Source organism: Caenorhabditis briggsae, assembly GCF_000004555.2.
Source record: "Caenorhabditis briggsae complete genome, chrIII, whole genome shotgun sequence".
Lineage (NCBI taxonomy): Eukaryota > Metazoa > Nematoda > Chromadorea > Rhabditida > Rhabditidae > Caenorhabditis > Caenorhabditis briggsae.
The window spans coordinates 10,839,359-10,856,060 of NC_013490.2; the positions used below are offsets into that span (position 1 = coordinate 10,839,359).

Consider the following 16,702-nt stretch of genomic DNA (forward strand, 5'->3'; position numbering starts at 1 on the left):
CACTGCCAGTTTGTGTCAATTTATCGCGGTTCCTATATAACATATCAAAACACTGTCAATTAATGAAATGTTTAACATAACTCTGAAAAATATTTTATTAGTTGACAACTTTTTGATATCTCCTACAGTAACCGACATACATTATGCTAAAGTTGCCGGCTTGGGGACCGACGGTACACTGCGTACAGCACACTGCCAAATTTGAGCTAATTTATCTCGGTTACTGTAGGAGATATCAAAATTTTATAAACAAATCAAATGTTACTGATATTACGATAAGCAGTTTATCAGTTCACAAGTTTTTGACGTCTCCTACAGTAACCGAGATAATTGAGCTCAAAGTGCATACACCAAATTCGTTGCAACATTGTCAGCTACAAAAGTTAGGAAATCTGATTCCTATTTTTCCCTCTAAACTCACAAGTTGTGCCAAGTTCAAAAAGAAAACTGCGATTCGGGCCAGAAACGTACAAAATGACATGGTCAGCTGAAATAAAAACATAAAGTAACGAAAACAAAAAAAACGAAACGACGTCAAGAGGAAGGTAATCCAACTCATGTTTGCTCAAGCTTTCTGATGATTCATTGAGGGCTGCAAAAATGGTTTTATTTTTCTAGAACAAAGAAAAAATGTACATTTATTGTTGGCGTTGGTGGTAGCACTCGAACAGAAGAAACTAATTCTGATGATAGTGGCTGATCGTCTGAAACCGGTTGAGCAATAGGGACAACGAGCGGTTGTGTAAGCGGCTTGATTTTTTGAAGTATTCCAGCTAGATCGAAGCCGACGGCGGATCTGAAAATATATATTTTTCAATTTAACATCCCAGAAAGTATTGATTACTGTAAAGAATCTGCTGAAAACACGGGCGGCACAACCGTTTGTTGCTGTTGCTTCTCTTTTGCCTTCTCAGCCTTTCGTTTCGCTTTCTCTTCTTGAATTCTCAACTCAACCAAGTGCTCAACCTCTCTTCGATCCCATTCAATCACATCCGGATGTTCCATAAATTCTCGTAAATCTGGAAGAATGTCCTTTATCCGCGGCGCCTTTCGGAACATTTCCATGAATGCGTCCTTTTGGATTTTTGATTTTTCAACGGATTCATCTTCAGCGGCGACTTGTGGAGCGGCTTCGGCAGGAGCCTCTTCTTCTTCTTGTCGCTCGTCTTCAATTTCCATATCCTCGTGAATCGGTTCCTCCCCTATGCGAAGTGCATCGTCAGACGCATTCTCGTTGGCTGGAACTTCTTCTTCTTGCATCTGTAACTATGAATAATTTAGTTTGATGAAAATACTAAGAAAAATTGTCAAAAACGAGGCGGGAATCAATACTGTTTAGAAGACGTTTTGTGTCGTTTGCATTTTTCTTGCCTGCCCTCCTTGGCCGTGGCCGAGAAATCGATTGGCGACCCCGGAGTAAACGCGCTCCGTAGACATTAAAAGAAAATCTTTTTTTTTTGAATGCAAAAAATCGAAACAATCGGTCAACTCGAGGAAATCTGAAAAAAACCCTAGGATTTTTTTTCTAAATGTCAAAAATTTTAGCATTTCAAAATTTAGAAATCGGATTTTTTTTTGAAAATATTAGATTTCCGGAAAATTCCGATTTTCAAATTTTGAGTAGAAACCTCGCTTCCCCATCCATAAACGCACAAAAATAGGTGAAAAATTGGCAAAATCAGGTCCGAAAACAAAATAAAAAAAACAAAACAAAAGTAATTCCACTCGAAACCCGCAAGAGGATCTTACTGTGTGCGCCTTTGATGTACTGTAGTCCAGAAAAGCTATAATTTCGGGAAAAATAGGAGAAATTCCAGAATTTGATTCCGAAAAAAGCTTACATAAAATTCCGAAAAAAAATACAAAAAAGGACGGATCGGAATTCCGTTCCTAAAAAAAATAAGTTGCTTAAAAAAGGAAAAAAAGGCATGTATCAATTTATTTACAAAAAAAAGTCAGAAGAATAAATTGTGACATAATAAACAGAAAACCCGATTTCTGAGAAAAAGAAATCAGGGGTTTTTGGAAAATTACTGATAGTCCACCTCTCTCTTTCTCTCAATAATAATCGGCACAGTAATGAGGGCTGTGAACGCTTGAAGAACAACAATACAAAGCATAACGATTCCAAAAATCATCATAGTAAAATCAAGGCTATCCCAGACGGCAGAAGAGCATGTCGGCTGACCGGCGAAGCATTCCACGTTGGGAAGGTTTTCAGCTCCACAGCAGTTGTACTAAATTGATTCATCAGATTATTTTTTATACATTTATACTCACTCTGAAGTTAAAAGCAGCAATATCCGGTTGAGCATTCATGTTGTAGGCGTCAAAAACGTATTCCTTAACCGTCCTTCTCACGGATTTTCTCTTCACTAGTGCCGTAATTCCCACTGCGATTTCCAAAAGGAAAAGGATGATCATGGAGAGAAGATATGGTGCCTAAACAATATAAGATATTATATATTTCCATATTTCTGTTAATCCGGATGTCCTTACCAAGAGATATCTACTTCTGATAACTGCTCCAATAACTCCAACAAATCCAATAACAACATTGGCAATGGAAAACCCAATAATGATCCAGAAAGCAACAAGAATCTAAAAAAACAGCAAAACTTTTGACTGTATTAATTGATTAGCCATACTCCAGTTCTGATATCCGACTTCACTCCAGCCAATGGTTCTGGGTCAGTATCCCGGAGAATGTTCGTTCGGATTTCTGACTCGAAACTTTTATCGAATCGAATCCAAAGAGTCAGGGCGATAACGGTTAAGGCGACGAGCTGAAATATAATTTTTTTGTATCAGTAATTTTTTGAATTTGACTTGTGGGCACTTTTTGAAAAAATCAAGTTTGCCAAGTATAACAACAAGTTCGCAAGTACTCGGAGTTTGAGCTCAGTTATCTCGCTTCCTATAATTGATATTGTTATATATTTAGAAGATTTATTATAGCCGGTAATTATCAGAGAATATTATAGGAATATGTAGAGGTTACATAGAAACTAGGTCACTGGGTCATGCAATTATTATTATTTATACGACTCTTGTCGTAACAGATATCAAAATGTTTTTAACTGATAAAATGTTGGTGATAACATGGCAAACATTTTATCAGTTGACAAAACTTTTATATCTCATACAGTAACCGAGATAAATTAGGTCAAAGTTGGACACACTGCCAAGTTTGTGTCAATTTATCGTGGTTCCTATATAACATATCAAAACACTGTCAATTAATGAAATGTTTAACATAATCTGAAAAATATTTTATTAGTTGACAACTTTTTGATATCTCCTACAGTAACCGACATACATTAGGCTAAAGTTGCCGGCTTGGGGACCGACGGTACACTGCGTACAGCACACTGCCAAATTTGAGCTAATTTATCTCGGTTACTGTAGGAGATATCAAAATTTTATAAACAAATCAAATGTTACTGATATTACGATAAGCAGTTTATCAGTTCACAAGTTTTTGACGTCTCCTACAGTAACCGAGATAATTGAGCTCAAAGTGCATACACCAAATTCGTTGCAACATTGTCAGCTACAAAAGTTAGGAAATCTGATTCCTATTTTTCCCTCTAAACTCACAAGTTGTGCCAAGTTCAAAAAGAAAACTGCGATTCGGGCCAGAAACGTACAAAATGACATGGTCAGCTGAAATAAAAACATAAAGTAACGAAAACAAAAAAAACGAAACGACGTCAAGAGGAAGGTAATCCAACTCATGTTTGCTCAAGCTTTCTGATGATTCATATAGAATACGAGAGGTCCATGCACTATTTTTAGATGGAAATTAAAATATTTGAAACTGGTTCTTGAAGGAAGTAAAAAGCACAAATTGGGTCCAAAAATTGCAGAAGACTTGCCGTTACCTATTTATAAGAAGGACCCCTAAACTTTGACCTAATTTATCATGTTTTCTATGAAAGATATCAAAAAGTGATCAATTGAAAAAATGTGGCTGATATTATGATAATCATTCTGTTAGTTGACACTTTTTATATATCTTTTACAGGAAACGAGATAAATCGGCTTAATGTTAGGGGTGCCGCGCTGCTACAGAAAACCACGCACACTGTCAACTTTGACCTAATTTATCTCAATTACTGTTAAAGATATCCAAAAATGGCTAACTAGTGAAATGTTATTCAACTTATGATAAACATTTTGATTCACAACTTTTTCGTATCTTCCACAGCAAACCAGATAAATTAGGTCAAAGTGTGCGCAATCGGAGCCATTTGCCAAAAATCCAGCTCGAATAAAGTTGAGCAAATCTAAGAGAATGACCAATTGGTCTTAAGATAGCCACCAAAAATAACAAGTCCCCTACTTAAAAATTCGTATACATAAACAAATAATACTATTTATATTATTCACTCTTGTATTATGACCAATTTATCTAGGGAAAATGGATACTTTACTCTGGAAAAATATAAGAAAAATAAATTTGAGGAGGAGGGAAAAGAGAACAAATAACAAATAAAAATGTATACAACACAAGTTAGTCATTTGTTAATTAAAGAGTAAAACTACAGAAAGAGATCAGAATACGATAAATGCTTTGAAATTTTGGGGGAGGAGCAAGTGCTCTCTATTGCAACTTTACTGTAAACACTAATAGAACGCCCCTAACCCTGACTTTCAACTTTGTGCCTATTTATCCCAGTTCTGAAAAGAGATATCAGAAAGTAGTCAACGGATAAATTATTTATCATAAAATTAGCAACATTTTATTAGTTGACCGTTTTTTTAATCTTTCACAGGAAACAAGATAAATTTTGTCAAAGTTGACGAATCGAGGTCTTCCAAACGCCTGCACAGTAGTGGGCACACTGTCAACTTTGAGTCTTATTATCTCAGTTTCCATGAAAGATTTTAAAAATTGGCCAACTAATAAAATGTTCCTCATAATATCCCGAACATTTTTTAGTTTCCAAATTTTAGGCATCTCTTACAGAAATCGAGATGAATGAGCTCAAAATGCGTTAGTAAAATTCTACTTCTTTATTTCCAATTAGCAAAAAAACCAAAAGTTAATGGAGGAGTGGAATGAGAAACAATTGCAAAAAAAATGAAATCAAGTGTGGATTTCATATATTTACACTCAAACACATACACAATCAACCTGTGCAAATAGATAGAGCGCCTCCGGCAGGAATGGAGGCCAAAAAACGGCGAGGGAGAGAGAACCGCAAAAAAAATCAGGTCGGGTTAAGAGTTAAGACGAAATGATTGGAGATTGGAGTGACATGTTCAAAGGTTGAAAATGAATTAAAAATTGGGAGTTGCAGGTTTTTGAGAAAAAAACTTATGGAGTTGTTCTGAGGTATGCGGTCGAGGAGCCGACTGCTGCCGTAATTGAAGTGCGTCCACTTTGGCCCAATTTATCTCAGTTCCTGTGAAAGATACAAAAAAAAATAGTTAACTACCAAAATGATCAATGAAAATTTAGTTATGTTTTGTTAGTTGTAAACTTTTTGATATCATTCGCAGGAGCCTAGAAAATTGGGTCAAAGTATATGCAGTTTTGGACTGCTCTATAGGGCAACAGACGGCATGGTGACTGTGTAGCTCAGTCGGTAGCGATACAGTAACCTATGTATTTTGGCACCACACCATATTAAAACAGTTTGCCCCTAAAACTCGTGGTCCAAAAGTATAGGCTACTATGTCGTTAGCGGCTGAGCTACGCGATCGCAAATCCGACTGGCGGACGTACTGACTGGCGGACGGCGGACGACTAAGATTGACCCAATTTATCTCAGTTCCTTTGAAAGATATAAAAAAGTAGTTAACTGATAAAATGTTTATCATAGTATGAGCAACAGTTTATCAGTTGACAACTTTTTGATATCTTCAACAGAAAACGAGAAAAACAGGCTCGAAGTTAGCAGTGTGTCCACTAATGTACGGGCGGCCAGAAGACCCCCAGGCTTCCAATTTCGACCGATATTATCTCAGTACCTGTGAAAGATATCAAAAAGTTGTCAACTAATAAAGTGCTTACCATAATATCAGTAACATTTTGTTAGTGGAAAACTTTTTGATGCCTTTCACAGAAACCAAGAAAAACGGGGTCAAAGTTAGGAACCCTTTACCACATGACAATTTTTCAATCACAAAAGTTTCATAATGAAAAATACTTTGGAAATCTCAAAAACAGCCTTTTTAATTTTATAGAAATTAAGAAATTCATAATATTCAGAAGTGTTCGTTTTTCGAAACAATTCTATAGTTTCGATTTTTTTGACCCGAAAATTTTTGCACCTAAAAACTTTTGGCTGAAATTTGAAATTCGAAAAAATAGCGAAAATGGATAAAATATTTGAAAATCATAAAAATATAATCCAGTATAAAATCCAGTGAAAATTGGCAATTTTCAAACTTATTTGCTTTCTGGAAATCAGAATACCTAACCTAAACTTAACTCTAACCTCCTAAACTCCGCCCCCTATTTTCCTGAAATTCCATAGCAAACACAACTAAAGTAATTTCTAAAATCAAGTGATTGCGATATCAGAATCAAAATCAAGTTTTCTATCAATCCCCCCAAAGAGCACAAGACTTACCTAAATGCTCCAAATATTTACGAAATATGCCCTCCATATTGTTTGTTTAATGACTCGACAGTAAGATTTTGGTCTCTTTTTTGCTGTGGAGAAAGTGTTTACCGGTTTGCGAAATGCGAATTCTTGGCGGATTAGTTATGTTCGAAAAAAAGAGTGAAATTGGAAAGGCAATCAAAGAGAGGTGTTCGTTTGTATTGTGACTGTTGTTTCTGGTGTTAAAAAGGAAACTTAGATTTCGGTGAAAATTTGGGGAAAGGTTCAAGGAGGGAGAAATTTTCCCGAATTTTTTGGAGTTACAGTACACATTCTTAAGTGACGGTGTATAGTTTTTCGTATTCACACAACGGGTTGCTATCACGCCGCTAAAGTCGTCGCTTTATCTCGGTTACTGTAAGAAATATCAAAAAGTGGTCAACGAAAAAAGGGCTCCAACAGTGAGCCCATAAGTTCAATTCCTAAAGTGGCTTATGTATATGAACGAAATTCCGAGAAAATTTTTTCCTATCCCCCAATTTTAAATGAAATTGCACAGTTCAAAAATTTCCAGAAAGTCAACCTTTTTGAAAAAAAATCGAGATTTTTGGTTTTCTCAAATTTTCAGAAGATTTCCGATTGGTTTTCCCTAGTTCTTTTGATATCTTTCATACGATAATTGAGCTGAAACTGGACAGTGTGGGGGGCCCTTCTATAAAAGGTTACACATAAAGACTACAAAGTACACATGCTCAAATTTCAGATCCTTTTTTGTCTGCTTGCAATCTGAAACTTCATAAAATTCATTTGATCTTTGACACGTCTGCAAACATGGAACATGCAAAATCCGAATCTTCGTATCATGGTTAAATCTGAAAATTCGATCTAGGCCTCGTTTTCTGATGCTTAAAAGACTGTGAAAATAAACAGAGACAAATCTAGGTTAAATTATTTATTGAGATGAATATATATTTTTTCTGAACACATTATGAAAACTTTTCAACCAGAATTTCCGTTTATTCTCATTTTTAAACCATTTATTTTCACAAGATTTTCAATTTTTAAGGTCTATAACAACTTTTATATCTAGCTTCATAACCTCTTTTGACAATTTCAACTAGCAACAATCTTTTAACAAATTCATTATTTTTTCAAAATTCAACGTTAGAACGGATAAACAATTTTTGACGGAAAACGGACACGAACTACGGTCGAGATTTTTCAAAATCGACGAGAACTTCTGGAAAAAATAACCCAGATGAGAATTAACGATCAAAAGTAGTGATGGGAAGGGAAACGGAGCTCATCCACTATTTTAATTGCCTTCAGAGACGGAATATTTTAATTTCAATGTTTCTGGTAAACGGACGGACAAAACTTTTTTCTTCTCACCACGAACAGTCAAAAACGTACGGACAGCGGACAACGGATTGTCGGATACCAGAAGCCAAAGCAAACAGAACATCCACAAGAGAACCGAAAACGGCAAGATCGAGAGGACACAACGGAGAAACGACTCGGAAGAAGAAACGCGCCAACAGAAAATGGAAAAGCAAAGAGAGAAAAAACAACAAAAAATTGAGCTCACGAAGTTCGACTCTCCGGAAAGTGTTGCAGTATTGTGATTGGTTGGCAGCCTTCCACTAAAAAAATAAAAATCAATTTTTCCAAAATGTCTTTTTTTACCTCTTCACGATTGTTGCATAATTTTTTTTCAGAGCGATGACTGGAACCGGTGTGACTGCTGACGGGAATCCTAAACTGTTTTGTTTTGTCTAAATTCGTAATCCTCTGATTTCAGAATTTTGTTAAATTTTGAATTCTTCTTACAAGGGAACATTTTAAGTTGTCCGGCTGGTTTGCATAAGCCAACCGTAGAGAATGAAAGAGCGTCTTTCAAAACCTATAAAACCGTTTTCAAAATCTGCTTAAGCAACCTCTAAAAGACTGAAATTTCAGTCCAAAGTTTGTCTTGAATTTACCATTGATTCCTCTTATCCACTCTTCTTTTCACACGCGGAAAAGCGGCCTATTTATCACCGCGTTTCTATTTTCTGTCAAATGTGGATTTGTGGCGCAGGCGGGTAGTGGTTAGAAATGGAGCGTGGGTATGTAGGTTCGACTCTCACCCTTCTGATTTTTTTTGGTTTTGTAGGTGTTACGATATTGTGGAGTCACTTTTTCTCATTTATCAGAATATTGATCACTTTTTAAAAGCGGAGACGAAATTTTGAAGAAAAATATTTTTTCCAAAATTTTGAAAACAAACTTCGAGTTCAAATCACGGTGAAGTAGCAGTTTTGAGGTGTTGTATTTGGGTCTACAGGGACTATGATTAAATTTGAATAAGTATACAATTGAAAAGTGTGTTAGATTTTCGATTTGTCAAAACATTTTTTGAGGATTACCACCGCTTCTTCAGAAAAACTTATCCAAAAGGCAAAAAATTTGGGAAAATCATCCCATCCAAAGGGTAGGAAAATTTCAATTTAAAAAAAAAAAAATTTTCGAGAAAAATGTCGAAAATGAAATTCTAGAGAAAAAGTGACTCCACAATATCGTAACACCTACAAAACCAAAAAAAATCAGAAGGGTGAGAGTCGAACCTACATACCCACGCTCCATTTCTAACCACTACCCGCCTGCGCCACAAATCCGCATTTGACAGAAAATAGAAACGCGGTGATAAATAGGCCGCTTTTCCGACACGTGCACCCCATCTCGAGAAAAGTCGCGATCATGGGTTGGTGTGGAGAAGTCTTCATAATTCTGAACAAAAAACAAAATGATACCAAATGATATAAATCACTGCTTATAGAGGGTACCTACTTTCTATTAGTTTCGAAAGTTTTCAAAATTATTCTTTGGCAAAAGGAGCTCTCAAAAAAAACGTCCTATCATTATCGGCCACCCTGTAATACCCTTTCCTTACCTTCAATTCGCTATTCCATAGTGGAGCCCATACATCTCGATCCTCGATCCACATCTTGCCATCCCTGGAGTCTGTCCTTAAAGCAGCCGAACCTCGCAGTTGTCGCTCGAATCCAGGAAGCCAGGTAGACCTTGAAACATCCTGGAACTTGAACGTTGGAAACTCGGTACTAATTTTTTCCAGATTAAACTGGATCCTAGACTTCGCCCTGATTTAGTACGGATTTCACGGAGGTCAAAGAATTAATAAATTGAGGAGTCTGGAAATTGTCGAGGGCACGTAAAAAATCCTCTCTGCTGTGCATATAGGAATTTCGACAACCTTTTAATGAGGTCATTCAGGAGGTACGGTAGTTTTTAGGTCATCGAGATACAAAGCAATTCGGGAATGCAAAATACCATACTAATGATCCGGGCCTTTGCCGGGCCTTCGCGGGCCCTGCCATAACTACTTTCAGAATAAATTTTTTCGAAACAACTCAATCAGGTATGATAGAGCTCCACGAGTACTACAAAACGGTATTATTTGGATAACAAAAAACTGTCAACTTATAAAATGTTCATCATAATATGGCAAACATTTTATCAATTGACACATTTTTGATATCTCTTACAAGGGAACCACAACACCTCGTCAGTTTGGATTTTGATGAAATTTTCAGTATAAGTCAAGGATAGCCTATCTAGACATCCCTGAAAATTTTAGAACACGCTCGCCACTTTCAGCCGAGTTATGTCAGTTTCAGTACCAAAAATCGCGTTTTCAGTTCAAAAATAGCGATTTTCAAAGGCGATTTCCTCCGCTCCCAGAAGGTTCCAGAACATGAAATTTGTTTTGCTATACTCAAAATTATGTGTAATATCATATTTCAGGCATTTTCTGAAAAAAAATTTTTCGAAAAAATTTGAGATTTTTTTCTACCATTTGGGTGGGTGATATTATCGAGCTTTTGTCAATTTGGAAAACTTCCTTGAAAAAGTAGTGATAATTGTTTGGAAATATTATTTTACAACTGTTAGGTAATCTATTTTTTGATTGCACGCTTTTCATTATTCATTCATGGTCCGTATAGGTCCAAAAACAGAGCTTCAAAACCACCACATTCCAGTGATTGAATAATTCGAAATTTTTTTTGGAAATTTTGTCTCTACTCTATTGAATTGATAAAATTTTGAAACATATGTCAGAGGGATCCTGAAATGTCGCAAAATAAGAAAACAAAAAGAAAGAAAAAAGAAAAAACACTAGAGGGTCCGAACCCACAGCCTTGTGACTACTGGCGCCCACCACATCCATGACACCACGCCGTCGACATTTACTATTGATTCGAAAGGCGCTTAAATGTCAGGCCCTCTTCAAACTCCTTTTAAAGAGATTTCGGGGATGAAATGTGTGGTAAAGCATGCAAATCAACGGACTTCAGTACTAAAACTTCGGACTGATATAACTCTGCTGAAATTGACGAGCGTGTTCTAAAATTTTCAGGGATGTCTAGATAGGATATCCTTGACATATTCTGAAATTTTCATCCAAATCCAAACTGACGAGGTGTTGTCGTTCCCTTGTAAGAGATATCAAAAATGTGTCAATTGATAAAATGTTTGCCATATTATGATGAACATTTTATAAGTTGACAGTTTTTTGTTATCTCTCATAGGAACCGAGATAATTGAGCTCAAAGTGGGTGACCTATTATCAGATTGTTTACGGAATTTTCCTCTCTTTTGGTCTATTTGTGTATACTCGTTCCGGCTATCAGCTATCATTCCTCTTCTTATCTTTTCTAACGTACTCTAATAAGATCTGTTACGTAAGAAGTTGGAGTTGTTATCAAGAGGAATGCATAAATCAAAGACTCATGTCTTTGATTTATGGCTGACAGGTTTATTGCCGTGCTCTGGAGAGAACGGATGATCAAATAGGACCTGAATGTTCTGGAAATATAGAAATTCATTTAAAAAGTTTTTAAAAGTATTCTACGGTAAATGAAATTCCATTTGAAAATTTATTCCCAGAAACTATGTACCTGGTGCAGCATCGGTCCACAAGGACAGAAGGACAAACGGATATTTCAACTTTTCGGGAAAAAAAATATTCAACTTTGATGTCCTGAAAACTGCTCCAGAATCTTTTGATTTGTTAAAAAATTTTCAGAGCATACTTAAGAAAAATAGAGCTTCACTTTTGTAGTTGACTACATTTTTGTACAAATCCAATCAAGCGAGATAAACTATCTTGAATTGACATTTCACATTTCAGTGCTAATGTTGACACTTCTTTTGTTAGAAACGGTTTATCTCATCAGAATGAATTTTGGCAAAAAAGTTGTCAATTACAGAAATGTAGCTCTATTTTTGTTTAGTATACTCTGATGAATTTTCAGACAAATCGAAAAATCCAGAAGTACTTTTTTAGGCCTTCGAAGTTGACTGTTTTCCATCCATTGATACCGTAAAATAGAAGCCCAGCCTATATGTACACTTTAAGCTCAATTATCTCGGTTGCTTTGAAAGATATCAAAAATGTGCTAACTAATGAATTGTTTATCATAATACCACCAATATTTTAACAGTTGACAGTGTTTTGATATCTCTTATAGGAACCGAGATAATTGAGCTCAAAGTGCACGACTAGGGTGGGGCAAATACAGTATGATTTTCTTGGTCTTGTAGATCAAATTTTAGAAGATTTTTACCCATAAACTTTCTGAAAGATACCATGGACAATATGTGTTTAGATGACTAAAAATCCGGAATTCTTTGTTGGTCAAGGAGTTACAGACCATTTAGCTCTCTTCTCCTTTTCAAATTCTCCATTCACTTCTCCCAACATCTTCAGTTTTCTTTTCTTTTCCTGAGTCACTCGACCGATTTCTTCTTCTTTTTCCACTTCTTCTTCTCCTCCTCTCACTTCTTCTTTTTCTATTTTTCCTCTTTTTTTTCACTTTGTCGTGTTTTCCTTCATTTCTCTGATTCTGGCCCCTCTAGTTTTTGAGTCATCTCTCCTTCTCTCACTCATCAAAAACGAAGTTGAACAACACAAATATCCTCTTATACGGGGAAAAATTATATTTTTATTAAAAACAAAATATTTGAATACCTAGAATTCATATTGCTCATTTTTAGAAAATCTAAAAACCAATAAAAATTTTGTTTCCCGAAAAATTAATAGAAATTCTAAAAATTTAAAACAAATACGGATCAGATAACCTCAATTTAATCCTCTTCCTCAAAATTTATATAGCCCTTTATCTTTTTGCGATCTCTTTTCACTTTTCTATGTTTTCAGTCTCTGCGTCTCTCTCTTCCTCGTTTTCTTTATATGGAAGGGGTAAATCCAGGTCAAACTCATCATCCTTCCGTTTTTCTCATTGCTTCTCACTCTCTCCTTTTTCTCATTTTTCATCTTCTTTTAATTCTTTCTAATCATTTTCGTTTTCCATTGATATAGATACCCTTTAAAAGCCAAAAGTTCATTTGAAAGATCGCTAACTTAAAGCCCTTGTAAAATTCCCTAAAATATCGTAAAACCTCTATTACAAGGGCCCCGTAATAGAAGGGCCCCTTTAAAATTGAGTCTCTTTAAGTCAAAAGTATTTCTAGTGTTTTTTCTCAAAAACTTGCTCAGTGTTTGGTGAAATTGCTAGATTTTCCATGAATTTTTAATGAGAATTCACCCGAATTTTTTGAGGAAAAATTCTGCCGAAATTGAAATCAGACCCCTGTATTAGATGACTTTTTGTAGGTACCTTGAAACTATATTCACTTTGTAGCCCTTGAAATTTCCTAGAAATCTAGCTAAGAATCAAAGAAATTAATCGATTTGAAGCAGAGTTATGCGCCTTTAAACTTAGAAGGGTGAGGAGCACAAACGACGAGAGTACTCTATCTTCATTAACGGCTAACTTTGTAGTCTTGTAAAATATAATGGAAAGTTAAACAAATTAAAAGTTTCGGGAAATTTCTAAAAATTTTGAAACATTGAAATTTATCGGATTCCGCACTTTAAACACCGTAAGCAGTCTAATGCACCCCCCCCCCCCCCCCCCCCACTTTTAACTTTGAGCTAATTTATCTCGGTTCCTGTAAAACATATCAAAAAGTGGTCAACTAACAAAATATTACTAATTTTATGATAAACATTTTATCAATAAACAAATTTTTGATATCTCTTGCAGGAAATGAGATATACGGTCTCAAAGTAGAGAGGGGGGGGGGGGTAGTCAATTAAACATTTTGGAAATTAGAAATTAGTGGATTTAGACTAGCTATTACTTTGATGCATTGTGAAAAAACGCTTGTTGAGTGTTTTGAATTCCAAAAAAAAAACCCCCTCGCAAACTGTTCAGGAATATTTTCATGATAGGCACGGAATTTCGAAATGGCTAGCATCCTCTCACCCAATCCTCTTTTCATCTCTAATTCATTTCTTTCACATCCCCTACCAACTAATCAAGCTCTCATTGCTCATCAAGTGCCGCCTAAAGGAGGTCCCCATGGGCATAATAAGAGTGCATTTGGTCTCTCTCAAATGCAAACACACAATCTGTTGAATCGGCCCCTTTTCCTCCTTATTTCCTGTTTCTGTATTCTGTTTTGTGTCAGAAGAGTATCAAGTGTCAGATGGTCACCGTCTGGCAGGAAGAGAGGCGTTTTCAAAGCTTCTCTTTTCATTCTTCTTGTAGAAATATGTTCAAAACCAAAACTTCTGATATTGTGGTGTCAGAAAGTTTTGAAATGTCTAGGACAACTAGATTTGTTTGACCTGCTTTTTCATAAACTCAAGACAAAAGACAGCCCCCAACCCCCCTTCGACGGTTGGGTGTGCCCCCCCCCCCCCCCAAACCGCATACTTTGAGGCGGTATATCTCGGTTTCTGTAAAAGATATCAAAAAGCGGTCCACTGACAAAATGTGTATTACAACGTGAGAAATATCATATTAATTAACCACTATTTGATATCTTTCACAGGAAATGAGATAAATATACTCAAAGTTAAGAGACCCTTCTGAGTTCGCGACAGAACGGTCCTCCAACTTTGACTAAATTTATCCCATCTCCTGTGAGATTTATCAAAAAGTGGTCAACAAACAAAATGTTTATTGAAATATGAACAACATTTTGTCAGTTGACTACTTTTCAATATCTCTCACAGGAACCGAGATAATATGGCTCAAAGTTAAATATCTGAAAAGGGGTAGGGTCTTCCCATTTGAGTGTTTTACTGGAATCATACAAAAACCGTATAACTTTTCCTATATTTACGGTTATTGCCTCTTGAGTATGCATAATAACAAATGAACCTTTATATATTCCTTCCGTGGCTCAAGGTGTTCACATAATGAGCATGGGGTGTGGTCCGCCCCTTCTTTCGGGTTCCTCATTAATAAACCACATGCAATAATAATATTTGTTAGGTTTGAATTCTGAATTTATGAGAAAAAACTCAATTAGATTAATTTTCTGGAGTTTCCTAGAAATTTAGAAATTTCAATTTTTTTTGGAATTTCTGAGTTTCCGAATTCCCGAACCAATTGAGAACCGTTTATTTGTGCAGGAGAGCGCACCAAATTTGGTTTTTGCGGATGTTATCAACTTTCGACATTTTTCGAACTTTCAAGAAAAAAAAATTAAAATTCCAAAAATGCTAAAACTCCCAAAAAAGCTTACTGTACATTCGTCTTCGTGTTCAATGAACGTTCCGTTTCGAAACTTGTTCTTTGGTACTATAGTTCCCAAAAAAACAAACATGTTTCTCTTTTCAAAACATGAAAAAGACACCGCGAATCTATTATATGAAACTACTATCACTTTCCCATTCAATTAATCTCCTTTCACCCGCTATTCTCTCCTCTCTCTCTCTCTCTCTCTCTCTCTCTCTCTCTCTCTCTCTCCTCTCTCTCTCTCTCTCTCTCTCTCTCTCTCTCTCTCTCTCTCTCTCCTCTCTCTCTCTCTCTCTCTCTCTCTCTCTCCTCTCTCTCTCTCTCTCTCTCTCTCTCTCTCTCTCTCTCTCTCTCTCTCTCAATATTCCATTAAATGTCCATATTCAAAATCTGTGACATTTGTACATCGTACATGGGGTTACCCATCCATACACTAAGTGAATTGGAGCAGAATACATCACTTTTCATTGTCATGAGATCTCGAGAATCGTTTTTTATTCATATTCATCCTAATGTATTGTATTCTGATGAAGTGCCTACTTCATCAGGAGGTTCAATCCACTTGACCAATTCTATTACTTTTTGGATGAAAAGAGGACACCCCCCCCCCCCCAATCCGCTAACTTTGATCAATATTGAGCCCATATCTCATTTCCTCTGACAGATAGTAAATAATAGTCAACTGATAAAATATAGCTGATGTTATGATAAGCATTTTATCAGTTGACCACTTTTAGATATCTTTCACAGGAGCCGAGGTAAATAAATTCAAAGTTGGCAGTGTGGTGGCTAGAATGGCTTTGACGCATTATCAACTTTGAGCCCGTATATCTCATTTTTTGTAAGAAATGTCACAAAGTAGTCAACTGATGAAATTTCCATCATAAAACAAGCTATGTTTTGTTAGTTTATTTTTTTTGATACCTCTTACAGAAATCTAGATAAATAGTCTCAAAGGTGGCACTCCTTTTGGGAGCGAATTCGACGACCATTGTCGCACACGAAAGTAGTGCTACCTTTAACTCAATTTATCTCTATTACTGTGGGAAACATCAAAAAGTTGTCAACTGATAAAATGTTTATCATGATTTAAGCTATATTTTATCAGTTGACCACTTTCTGATAACTTTTACAGGAATCGAGATAAATTGGCCCAATGTTAGAGGTTTTTTCCCAAATTCCTTGAGAATCGCTGAATGATCTATTTCTGAATGTGTACCAAACGGATTCCACACACTTGACCACAAACGGTGATAATCAGATTAATTCGTCCACTTCTCCCTTTTTTGATTTTCGATTCGATTTCTCCTAGAGAACACGACAAACAAATCAAAACTCCATTAGCCCCCACCACTAAATGTCCTTTAGCGGCTCTTCTTCGGAAAGTTTTGGTACACTCTTGACAATGTGTTCGAAACAACCTATGTATTTACCGCTAAAGGTTGGTTAAACACTTGCTATTATCGGTTATTAATTGTGTGTGTTTGGTCTAGACTAGGTGGCTCAATTTTTGGGTTCCTTGTACTCCTTGAGCCCAATTGTCTCCGATCC

At 36.1% G+C, this 16,702-nt stretch overlaps 2 protein-coding genes across 2 annotated transcripts in view; both read right to left on the reverse strand.

Moving 5' to 3' along the window:
* The window catches only part of CBG03554, a gene marked incomplete at both ends in the record, with an annotated part of 5,725 nt that extends 4,465 nt beyond the window's left edge, over window positions 1-1,260 (reverse strand). Inside the window, 3 exons of the mRNA XM_045244392.1 lie at window positions 472-487; window positions 637-796; window positions 845-1,260. Coding sequence (XP_045092425.1) covers window positions 472-487; window positions 637-796; window positions 845-1,260 — 592 coding nt within the window. The remainder of the gene's footprint in view (window positions 1-471; window positions 488-636; window positions 797-844) is intronic.
* Window positions 1,261-2,030: 770 nt separating this feature from the next.
* Cbr-tsp-3 lies at window positions 2,031-3,660 on the reverse strand (the record flags this gene model as incomplete). Its single annotated transcript, XM_002646992.1, has 5 exons — window positions 2,031-2,237; window positions 2,281-2,442; window positions 2,500-2,601; window positions 2,649-2,786; window positions 3,601-3,660. 5 exons carry the CDS (start codon window positions 3,658-3,660, stop codon window positions 2,031-2,033), a joined length of 669 nt encoding a protein of 222 aa, XP_002647038.1.
* Window positions 3,661-16,702: the final 13,042 nt, after the last annotated feature.